We start from the raw sequence: 12797 nt of genomic DNA on the forward strand, positions 1-12797 counted from the left end.
AAATAAATGTGGGAATCTGGCTTATAAATTCGGCAATCTGTTTTTGGCAAAAGCCACTTTTTGGAAAGACACCCCGGCAAGCGGATCCTGAAAACAGCTAAAAACCTTATCGGTATGAAAAAAGCAAAATTGATCTCAAATTTCTAGAGCTTAAGCAGGTAGGTTTTCAACAATTAAGGCGGAGCAACAGAAAACTAAAACTTGATTCTGTGGCGATGGGTGGAGCTCAGCAAATTAAATGCAGGCACTTCTAAAAGTTCCAGCGGTCAACTTCAAACTTCGAAATGGAATTATTAGCTACTCCACCTTTCTAGGGCGGACGCTGGGCGAACGAGAGGCAAAATAAAAAGGGATTGTGTCATGAAGGAAACGGATAAAGAGAATGAAGGCGGCTGGATGAGAGGAGGAACGAGAAAAACGGAAAAAGATCAGGTTTGACCTAATAATTGTATTTTTTAAAGATGCGACGATGGGGATGGTGTACCAAAGTAGTGCGTAACCAAAAGTCGACAATTGTCGTTTTTTCTTGACAGACGTTTAGGCAATCAAAAGATGAGAACAAAGTGAACTAAACCATTACATTATTTCCAACGCTGCTGCCAACTTCATCTAAACCCAAGAAAACGTCAACGTCCTCAAATTGTAGATAATTACAAATGGGATATGGAGTAAATTATTAAGTATTGTTTCCATGCATGGACATCCCAGCAGCACAACGTTTAAGGCTACAAATTACTGGGCCATTTAGCCTACAGTTAATATATTAAAAACTAAACGTCAACCTTGTCCTTGTTTGTTAAATAACGTCGGTTCTCCTGCGTGTTCAGACGTGCCGGTATTTGCCATTCAGGGTGACAGTCAAACCCTGAGGCCTTTCCTGCTGTGGTTTAATAAAGCAATCTTATTGAACTTTAGGCCCTACTTTCGATTGGAATTATGTTTCTTTCAGCTGCAGGCCATGGCATATCTGCGCGTTAGCCTACTTTAATTTTATATTTTCACTAAACCAAACCCCAAACAGTGAGTGCGTTTACATGACCATGAGAACCCCAAGTAGCCTGCATTTGTCGGTTTACTGTATGCCAATAATACGATTACTCCGTAGGCTACACATGTGTAGGCCTAATTAGTTATGCGATTAGCGAGGCCTACTCAATAAACGCGTCTATATGATTCGTTTTATTATTCCATATGCTCTCGGACAAAACTTGCACCATATTCTTCTGCAAAGTGTTGTCGTGTCTTCCTGTATCGGCCCTACTAGTAGGCTACTGTATGTTTCATTCAATAACACATTGAAACCTACTATACATATTACAAACTTCTGTTCAGCTTCCTACTTTTTATAACAAGTTGCACGAGCATAGCGCCACTAACACGTAACGCTATACACGTTACAGTTAAACCTATCCTTTCTCCGTGTTAATAACTCGTTATTTTGCTTATCGTTTGAGGATAGGTTATTGTATGTAATTGTAAAAAGGATGTTACTTTAGGTAGACTATTTGATGCAGAATCAAATGACAACGGCGTTCATGTTACTTTTAATAGTAACGGAAAGTGAAAGACGTCGTAACCTTATGATTCAGGGATCTATACTGTACGCTCAGTACGCCTATAAGCTAGCTCTAGCTCTACCCGTCACAAAATGCATGTCTTTAATGTTGGCTGTGGTTGTTTATTTAGGTAGGCTAAATAGTAAATCTGTAACTTCAAAACAAGTGATTCAAAACAAGTGTATGCGGTTTCCAAAAACCGCAAGAAAGCCGAGTAGCCTAAGGTGTTCACATGCAACAAAGAATAGAAAAATTGGGCAAAAATCCAGGTGTCTTTATCGGGTTATGAATAGGCCTACAACGATTAAGACCTTAACCCGACTTTGCAAACCAGATAAATGTGTAGGCCTACACACGATCAGTTTAATAATCGCATTGCCATTATCGGGTTATGATCGGCGTATTAGTGTGCATGTAAAGCATTCAGTGTTTAGGTCTCTGTATGAAAAGCTTGCCACAGCCTAGACATGGGCGCAATATCAAATGACTGTCGGAAAACCCACTAACATGGAACACATCTATATGTTAGGCTGAATTGAGTCTGTCCAACATGTCCAACCTGAACCTAACATGTTATTGTACACTTTATTGTAAAGCCTCGAATAAATTATAACATAGGCTACTAGCCAAATGTCGGTATTTCACCTTCCCTATAGTGGGAGAAGGTGGGAGAATAAGCCTATAGCCTAGCGGTTGTGTTGTTTTAAAAAACAGAGAAACGCAAGCTGCTGTAGTTAATCCCTTTTACACATGAATTGACAGGTGGAGACTCAAACCAAGCCACACAGGTTTATCTAAACCTATACTAAATCCCCACATGCTTCTCTTACAATGCAGCCTATTTGTTGTTGAAAAGATCTAACCTTCTCAAGCTTGCCACACAGCCCACAACCTTTCTTATGTCAAATATACAAACTGGAGCCAAACGTCTAGTTACACCTTCATGTTATGGTTGATCTAATTTTTCTTATCTCTCTGACCATCTCTCTGCCGCTTTGAATGGAGACACAACCCCAATGCAGTGGAGTAACTCACAGCAGATCTGCCCTGTATGGTTGCACATTCAGTTTGAGAATAGTAGGCCTAAATCTAATGTGCTTTCACTCAGGGTACATAGACTAGAAAGGCACTAACTTAACAGATAAGACGACAGTCACCATGGTTGCCAGTTGTGTAGGCATGTCAAGGACCATCTCCTGCTTGCTGTAAGGACAATGTTTTACCCTAAATATGACTATACACAGACATACTATATACCATACACATTGGGACATAGTTTAGTATATTAAAATACAAATTCAAAACACCACACATAGCTAAACTCTGTTAAAAATCCATCTCTGTCCAATGTCTAAGTGTTAAAACATCAAACTGTAATTAAAAAAATGTATCCTCTCTTTGTCCCAACATGTACATCAAAAGCAATACCTGTAATAAGACATACAGTAGGCCTACTCTAGTTGACTAAAAGTCCATGTACGCGCACACTCACACACACAGACATGGCAGTGTTTATAAGCTGACTAAAGACCGTGTGATGATGGGATCTCCCTCTGTTCTCTAGAAGCGTTTGAACCTCTCCATCCTGTCTCAACATGAATACGACTCCTTGCATTCTTGCCATTCCGTTCTCATTCTCTCTCTCTCTCTCTCTCTCTCTCTCTCTCTCTCTCTCTCTCACTCTCTCTCTCTCTCTCTCTCTCTCTCTCTCTCTCTCTCTCTCTCTCACTCTCTCTCTCTCTCTCTCTCTCTCTCTCTCTCTCTCTCTCTCTCTCTCTCTCTCTCTCTCTCTCACATACACACACTCTCACAGTCTCTTTCCCACTCTCATACAGTACTCATGTTACCTATTTTTCCCATCTCTGGTGTGTGTGCAATGTAACAACCCATTGACAGTTGGGAATAGTTATGGTAAAGTGCAGATGCACATAAACACGCTTGTACACTAACCTACTCAACACATCGTTTCTGTTTTCAATTTAACAGCCACTTAAAGTTTTTTACAATCGCTATGACACTTTTTTCAATACTTTTAACACATTATTGTACTCGGCGACTTTACAGTTTTTCACAATTGTTAACACACGTTTCTCAAAACAATAACGTCTTTCTCAAAACTGCATACACAAAATGCAAAACCTGACACTCCCTTTGCAAGATGACTTTCTGCCAAATCTCTCACCTGTTTACAAAATGGAACTTGTGTTCTCATTTGTTACACACAGCCTTATTTTCAAATGACAGTACACACAATAAGCATTTGCTGCACACTACCAAGCATTCACAGCACACAGTAGTGCAAAATTGAAAACACAATTCTCGAAATGGAACCCACCATATGAATGACAATCACTCTGGAGAATGAGCCATTTCAACTTTTGTAAAATGTCTCAGTGTAGGCCACATTTTTTCATAGTCAAACATAAAACAGCACACATATGCAGCAAAAAAAGTTTTATTTTTTGAACAGTACAGTACTGTCAACGGGCCTGCTCAACCCATTGCAGCACACAAAGTGATGTTCCCACCACGCTCGGCAGGGACCTCAACAATGGTGCGCTGGCCAATGACATTTCTGCCTCGGCGCCTCCTCTTCACCAAGTTGAATCCAACTTCATCATTGAATATGTATTCATGTCTTCATATAGATCATTAGCTGTGTCATGCTCCTGGATCTGCTGGAACAGACAGCATGATAATGCCAGTTACTGTATAGTATGGACACAGATGGGTCAACACAGTGGGGTACAGTGAGACACATTACAGGTGCAATACATGCATGTGTCAGTGCAGAATGTATGGGACTTTCAAACTCTTGCCGTAACTCCTTGATGTGGTCTGTGTTCCGGTCGAATAGGACCCTGTACACTCATCCGCATGGCATTCCTGCGGAGAACACGGTACAGTGTAGAGAGGTTGATGGTCTGGATGTTTCTGAATGTGGCATGGTCAGCCAGGATCCTGGTTTGTATCTGTCGGAGTGTGATAGTGTTGTTTTAACAAACCATTTTCACAATGTCAGTCTCCTGTTTGGCTGTGAAAGTGCATGTTCTTCCTCCATGTTCTTCCGTGGTTTTCTTTCAGTTCTGCAAAATACAAATACAGTGAGCACACTGTATTCTATTGATATGCAATATTTCAGTACACAAGGCAAATATAATTCATACCTGTTCTCCATTCTAAAGTTTCTAATGATGGCAGCAACTGTGAAGCGGCTGAGATTTGGTTGGACCTTCTGGCCAGCTTTCCTCATGCTCAATCCATGGTTGAGCACATGGTCAACCACGGTGGCCCGATTGTCATTAGAGATCACCGTTCTCCTTATCCTTTTCCTCCACCTCCTTCTTCTTCTCCCCTTCCTCCTCCTCCTCCTCCTTGTCATCCTCTTCCTTGTCCTCTTCCTTGTGCTCTTCCTTGTCCTCTTCCTTGTCCTCCTCTTCCTCTCCCTCCTCTTCCTCCTCCAACTCCTCCTCTCACTCTTACCCCTCTCTTTCTCTGGTTGTTGATATGTTCTAAGTTCTCCATTGTTCACCAAACAAAACAGAGGCTCAAGGCCCTTTTTATGCTGCAGTCCTGATCGCAAATTGCTCACCTGAGTGTTTAGAGATTTGAATAGTTGTGTGTTGTAGGTTGATGCTTTGAGACTTAACTTGAGAAGTGTGTGCAACAACTGAACATTGTGTGTAGTGTTTTGACAACAAGGTGATGTGTAATTGACATCAGTGTGTAAACAAGGAAAGTCAGAGTCTAATGCAGATGAGGGAGTGTAAAGTAGTGATAAATTGGGTCGAGCAATTGGTACATGACGTTAAGGTTGTGAAAATTGTGCCAAAGTTTTGCTTTTTGTGTGTTGACAATTGTGAAAAACTGTAATAAAGGTAATCTCAGCCACAAACTCCCTAAATACAGACAATTCATAAAATGCCCAACCAGAGAAGAGACCCCTCTGGATCACTGCTATACTACAGTCAGTAGAGCCTACCACGCCGTCCCTTGTGCAGCACTGGGCCACTCTGACTATACCATGGTCCATCTGATTCCTGCATACAGGCAGAAATTAAAGCTCTGTAAACCTGTTGTGAGGACATCAAAACAGTGGATCAGTGAGGCTATGGAGGATCTGCGGGCGTGCTTGGACTGTATTGACGGGGATATGTTCACGTCTGCTACCAATAGTCTGGATGAACTCACTGAGGCTGTGACATCATACACCAGCTTCTGTGAGGACTGCTGTATACCAACACACACCAGGGTGACTTCAACAACGACCAGCCCGGGTTCTCAGCAGAGCTGAGAAGGTTGAGGTCAGAGAAGGTTGAGGTCAGAGGAGGAAGCATTTAGGAGTAAGGATAGAGACAGATTCAAGGAGTCAAAGAACAGGTTTAGCAAGGCGGTGAGACAGGCTAAACGACTGTACTCTGAGAAACTGAAGCGTCAGTTCTCTGCTAACGACTCTGCTTCTGTCTGGAGAGGGCTCAGGCTCAAATCACCTACAAGCCCAGAGCCCCCCACTCCACCAACGACTCCTGCCTGGCCAACGACCTGAACAAGTTCTACTGCAGATTTGAAAGACAATTGGACAGTCCTGAACTACCCCTTCCCATCCATGAGGCCTCCCCCCCTCTACAGTGATGACTCTCTCCATTCAGGAGGGTGAAGTTAACAGACTTTTCAAGAGGCAGAACCCCCGCAAAGCAGCTGGGCCGGACTCTGTCTCTCCTGCTACCCTCAAGCATTGCGCTGACCAGCTGTCTCCTGTGTTTACCAACATCTTTAACAACTCCCTGGAGACATGCCATGTGCCAGCCTGTCTCAAGTCCTCCACCATCATCCCTGTGCCCAAAAAGCCAAGGCCAACAAGACCTAATGACTACAGACCCGTCGCCCTGACCTCTGTGGTAATGAAGTCTTTTGAATGCCTTGTGCTGGCACACCTCAAATCTAGCTCTCCCAGCTGAACGTGCCTGACTCCACCTGCAGGTGGATCACAGACTTCCTGTCTGACAGGAAGCAGTGCGTTAAGCTGGGAACACAAGTCTCTGACTCCCGGTCCATCAGCACCGGATCTCCTCAGGGCTGCGTCCTTTCTCTTCTGCTCTTCTCCCTGTACACCAACAGCTGCACCTCGAGTCATCCGTCTGTCAAACTCTTGAAGTTTGCGGATGACACCACCCTCATTGGGCTCATCTCTGACTGGGACGAGTCTGATTACAGGTGGGAAGCTGACAACCTGGTGACCTGGTGTAGCCAGAACAACTTAGAGCTCAATGCTCTTAAGACAGTGGAGATAGTTGTGGACTTCAGGAAGAACACAGCTCCACTCACCCCCATCACCCTGAGTGACTCCCCAGTCAACACTGTGGAGTCCTTCCGCTTCCTGGGCACCATCCTCTCCCAGGACCTTAAGTGGGAACTGAACATCAGCTCCCTCACCAAAAAAGCACAACAGAGGATGTACTTCCTACGGCAGCTGAAGAAATTCAACCTGCCAAAGACAATGATGGTGCACTTCTAGACAGCCATCATTGAGTCCATCCTCACTTCTTCTATCACCATCTGGTACGCTGCTGCCACTGCCAAGGACAAGAGCAGACTGCAGCGTATCATCCGCACTGCTGAGAAGGTGATCGGCTGCAATCTGCCTTCCCTCGAGGATCTGCACACCTCAAGGTCCCTGAGGCGAGCAAGGAAGATTGTGGCCGACCCCTCCCACCCTGGGACTCACACTGACTTTAAATCACAAGCTGCACAATGACACCCTGCACATTGCAATTTGCACTATTGTATCGTTCTCTTGCACAATCTGTTTTTTTAGGTTAGATTGTAAATTATGACTACTTATATTTTATTTTTTATTCCCCTTAGTATCAGCTAGACTTTGCTCTTGTTGTATAGTTAGTCCGCATATTTACAGTTTTTCACGATTGCTAAAACACTAAACCCCATTCTCTGAATCAAATGGTCAGTGAACTAAACCAATTTGTCAAATCAGACACTCTTTTGGCAAAACTCTAAACACATTCTCATTCACTAAACACATTTTGCACTGTGATGCACTTGTGCTGCAAAATGGTAAACAAAGGGGGCAAACAGTAAACACAACTACAACACAGTTGTCATCTGTAAAACACAATGACTCAAAATTGTTCACACTTGTTTCTATTGGTGGTTTGGGACAATGTCAGCTTTCACCATGGTGTCTATATACAAGAGTAGCATTTTTTACTTTACGTAAATGTTTACCTTCCACCATACAGCCCTTTTCTCAACCCAATTGAAGAGTTTTTCTCTGTGTGGCGGTGAAAGGTTTATGACCGAAACCCATATACCAGGATAAATCACCCTACAGGCAATGGAATTGGCATTTGGTGACATAGATGTGGAGTGTTTTCAAGGCTGGTTCCAGCACGCCGTCATTCTTTGTTCTTTGTTGACAGTACTACTGTAAGTTGTGATGGTTACTGTAATATTTTCAAACCAAATCAAATGCACAGTATTTGTATAGCCCTTTTACAGTACAAGCAATGTCACAGAGGGCTTCACATACGCTGATAGAACTGCCACCCAGCCGACCTCAACCCTCAAGGAAGACAGGGAAAAACTCCCAGAAAAACTAACTAGAGGAGAACAAATTGATGAAACCTTGGGAGGAGCAACTCCGTTAGGGATCCCCTCCTCCAAAAACGGTGGGCAAAACAGAGGTGCAGAAAACAAGCTAAACATAGTCATACATCAGGAAAGTGTCAATGGGTGTTGAAACACCAAAATCCAGTGTTTCAAAATCCCAAAACAATTTTCTTTATTGCTACGTAAATGCATTTACTGTGTATACATAAACAAATTTGGTTTTACATGGAACTACATGGCCTGGATGTTGTGTTCTCCATTTTTATGTGTTTTGTCTAATGATTGCTCCATGGTGTTTATATATTGATTTGCTGTGTTTACACGCCAACACACCTACGACACACAATTGGCAAACAGTTAATTTCATGCTCAAAATCACACAATGTAAACTAAACTCAAACACTAATTGTTATAACACAAAAATATACAAAACATAACACCATGTCTACCAAAACACTAACACATATTCTCTTTCAACAGGAACATTTAGAGTTTTTTACAATCGTTATTACAGTTTAACACGTTTCCTAAACTCTAAACACAGTTACCACAACATCCGTCTGTGTAGGCTGTACAATTAACACATTTCTTGTTGCTTTGACACAAAATGCATAGAGTAAACAGAATTTTTTTATGCTTGAACTTCTTTTACACACAAGTTCAACCAAGACCAAAACAATCGATTTTTACTGCCCAATGTACCAATGCTTTCACACTGTCAGCAAAACAGATAACATCATGTTCAAAACCTAAATTATTGGCGAAAGTCAAAGTGTGTTTTGACAGTGTGAAAGCATTGGTAAATTGGGCAGTAAACATGGATTGTTTTGGTCTTGGTATAGCTTGTGTGTAAATGAAGTTCAAGCATTTACTAAAATGTGTGTTTACTCTATGCATTTTGTGTCAAAGCAACAAGAAATGTGTTACTGTAATCATTCATAGCACAATGTCATAAAAAACACTAATATCAAATGGAATTACAGAAACAGCATTATTTTATGTGTCAGGTCTCACAGTATATAGATTATACATTGTGTTTGCAATGCAGTTTCTTTTGAAGCCTCTCTACATTTTTGTTGTGTTGGGTTTAGTAAATGCATGCATTTGGTTTCTTTTGCTCCAGAAAATTCTGAACAAAAAAGAAAGACCCATTTCAGAGTATCATTATAGAATGTATGGTTACTGTATTGAAAAAAAGAAGACAGCAACATAATTGCTGCAGTAAAGTCTTCATTTGCAACAGGACATTACCGCAAGAAATATGCAATATAGCTGCCACTTACAGTATTACCCTAGCTCTGTCCCTTCTCTGAGCTCCACCACACATTCTAACTCCTCTCCCTCCCCCTCTACCTTGTCCCACTCCTCTCCCTTTGTCCTGGTACTTGTCTCCCTCTCCCTTGTGCAGGCATTACTGTATTCTTACTTTCTTCATGTTGCTCTATATTGTTCTTTTTCCACACAAGATCAGCCCAAAGAGGTCCTCTTTACTGTCTGTCTTTACTGAAACAACCTCAACACCTGAGTGTTTCCTAGTTGGGAATCCGTTGTGATTTACAGTATTTGCATAACTTCAGCTGTTTCTCAGTAGCAATGGAATAAAATACAAGGGCTATATTTGTGTTTCAATTCACAATATAAACAGCTGTTCACTTTGACTTTAGCCAATAATTTAGGTTTTGAACATAATGTTATCTGTTTTGTTGACAGTGTGAAAGCATTGGTAAACTGGGCAGTACAAATGGATTGTTTTGGTCTTGGTTGAGCTTGTGTGTAAAATAAGTTCAAGCATTAAAAATGTGTTCTTAGTCTATGCATTTTGTGTCAAAGCGACAAGAAATGTGTTAATTGTACAGACAGATGTGCTAACTGTGTTAAGAGTTTAGGAAACGTGTTAAAGGTATTGAAAAAACTGTCGTAGCGATTGTAAAAAACTGTAAATGTCTATACATCTGTTACGTAATTACACTCATTGATGGATCTAGTGTGAAAATGAAAACCAGTCCATTATTACTGTAAAACTGCACCTGTGTCTTTGCACGTTTATGGGCATTTACAGATTAAAATCTGATAGTGAATTTTATGATTACACAGTGAATACATATTTATGAGGGACAGCTATAACCTTAATCTTCATACCAGGAGAAGGCCCGTTATGGGGGTCCTGGGGGTAATCCTTGAACGCTGGGTTGATGTTTACCTGCGCATAGGTTGCACATGGCCAAGCAACACATTATGACACTAAAAGTTGAAACAGCGTAAACAAATATATGTCAATGCGAATGTTTCTGGAATTAGTGGCTACAGTGGGAGTTTCACCTCTCTTTACAAATGCAGTGTATCTGTTGTGGCTGCTTTGATGGAGGGAGATTTACTAAATGGAATCAATCCTGTGAGAATGACATCCCGTGACGAATGCTCTTGCTAACTATCAAAGATGCTAAAACACATTTCTTCTGTCTCTCAATCCCTTAAGAGCTGGATACCCAAGATCATCAAGAAGCGAGTGTGCACCTCGTTTGTCGAGGACTCCTTCAGGTAAAAGCCCACCAGAGTCACCTTCTACTGTTTGGAGTCACACATACAGAAACTAGTGTCTCGACGTGTTCTCTCTTGTTGTCTGTCTTGCTGTCTCTTGGTTCAGCAATGGAGCCTTGTGCCAGTGCGGAGGTGTGCGCGAGATGCATGGCTCCATTGCCACAGGCGACTATTTTGGGGCAGCGATTGTCAGCCAATGGGACAGTTCCCAGCACTCCTCTGAGTATCCTACAGATGCCTTTGGAGAGCTGGAGTTTGCTGGGTCTGGGAGGAGGCACAGCCATGTGGGTCAAACGCACATACAGACTAACACCCACATAAATACACACACACACTAACACCGGCACTAACACACACATGAGCACACACATACTTCTTGGAACTGTTTTGTCGTACAAACACACATATCTTTATTCGTAGACAATTATGACGCGCATGCTCACTGAAATACACGCACACAACAATAAAACTTTATATGTTCAGGGCCAAACGTCTGATGGTAAAATGTGTTTATTCAGTCAAGCCTGTCACTCTGTCTCTCAGTGGATTACAAGAGTATAAATACTGTAAAACCTTGAACAAACTCTTGAAAACAACTCAGGCTTATCTTGGGATATTTGTCCATAGGCTACATCAAAGAAACACAAGAAACACAAAAATAAATTCCCTAGTTTTGTGTTATTAGAGAACACATGATATCTCAAATGGCGATCAAATCAAATGAATCTGCTTCTCAAGAAAATTTTAAGTTCCTTTAGTTAGCTGCTTCAGCTAAAACATTAGTCAGTAAACAATATGTTGTAAGTCATGATAGTAAAAGCCCTGTCCTGTGCACACCAAACTGTATAAACATACTCCAACAAATGCCCTTTTTTTGCCAAGACCAAATAACACAACCAAGAATCACAGTCAGATCAAATGTGACTCTGAATATCTACACTATTCCCACCCACAATTTACACCCAAAACATTGATGTTACTCATTGTTTTACCCTGTGTCTTCACTGGTCAGTTCCTGCGTCTGTCATGTGACACTCCACCTCAGATCGTGTACACCCTGATGACAGCCCACTGGGGTGTGCCCTCACCCAACCTAGTGGTGTCAGTGGTGGGAGGTGAAGGTCGTGAAAAGGTCAAGACCTGGGTGAGGGAGGTGCTGCGGCAGGGGTTGGTGAGAGCGGCACAGAGCACAGGTTAGAACTATTTTTCTTCAGTCAAATGTCTCAATAAATGTATCAATCATTCAATCTATCTGTCTGTACATTATGTACTCCTGTATCTGTGCACAGTAAAATAAAATGTGAAGTAAATACAGCACCATATGCAAAAAAGCATTCATGCTAAACACATGGTAAAATGTTTGACGTGACTGCGTTTACAACATAGCTTTTATGCAGGTTAACACATGAGGCAGAATAGACACTTTGAAGGAGTTATGGTTTTTGGGCCCAAGTTTGATGGAACAAGTTGCAACACCAAGTAGAACAGTGTCATCCAGACACACCACAACATATTTGCATTTTTTACATGCTTCAGTAATTGCTGAAACTCTAGAAGAATATGCTGTAAAGTTCAACCTTCTTCTTGCAAAACCGGAATTTGATTATGAGAGTAAACCTTGCTACGCCACGACCATGTGGGCTCAAACATATTTCAGCCAATAACGTTGTAATGAACTGAGGAGCAGAATGAATTGGAGCAAACCAAAATAAATAAATATTCCATGAGTGGTGGTGTATAGTGGCCAGTGCAAAGTGTACACATCTGTGTGCCTTTACCATTCTTTCCTCCTGTTTCACTTAGTGCATGTGAAAATTAAGGGAGGGTTAAATTTACATTTATGCATTTAGCAGACACTTTTATCCAAAGCAACTTCTAAAAGAGAGCTTTACAAAAGTGCATAGGTCACTGATCATAACAACGAAATAGCCCCAAACATTGCGGGTAGTCAAAACATGAAGCATACACTGTGAAAACTAAATAAGTCCCAAAGGGAAAAACCACAAGAGCATGTAGTTGAACAAGTTACAATTAAACAATTTAACAACATGAACGTCAAAAAAGTGCAACGGTGTA

General features: G+C 41.6%; 1 protein-coding gene across 1 annotated transcript in view; it reads left to right on the plus strand.

Annotated features, from left to right (window-relative positions):
* The first annotated feature begins 230 nt into the window (after positions 1 to 230).
* trpm4a (transient receptor potential cation channel, subfamily M, member 4a) overlaps positions 231 to 12797 on the plus strand; it is a 31336-nt gene continuing 18769 nt past the window's right edge. Inside the window, exons 1-4 of the mRNA XM_084676782.1 lie at positions 231 to 432; positions 10660 to 10721; positions 10828 to 11005; positions 11734 to 11914. Of these exons, the coding sequence (XP_084532908.1) occupies positions 361 to 432; positions 10660 to 10721; positions 10828 to 11005; positions 11734 to 11914 (493 nt within the window). The 5' untranslated portion in view covers positions 231 to 360. The remainder of the gene's footprint in view (positions 433 to 10659; positions 10722 to 10827; positions 11006 to 11733; positions 11915 to 12797) is intronic.

This window comes from Hypomesus nipponensis, chromosome 17 (assembly GCF_054491055.1).
Source record: "Hypomesus nipponensis isolate SF chromosome 17, ASM5449105v1, whole genome shotgun sequence".
NCBI lineage: Eukaryota > Metazoa > Chordata > Actinopteri > Osmeriformes > Osmeridae > Hypomesus > Hypomesus nipponensis.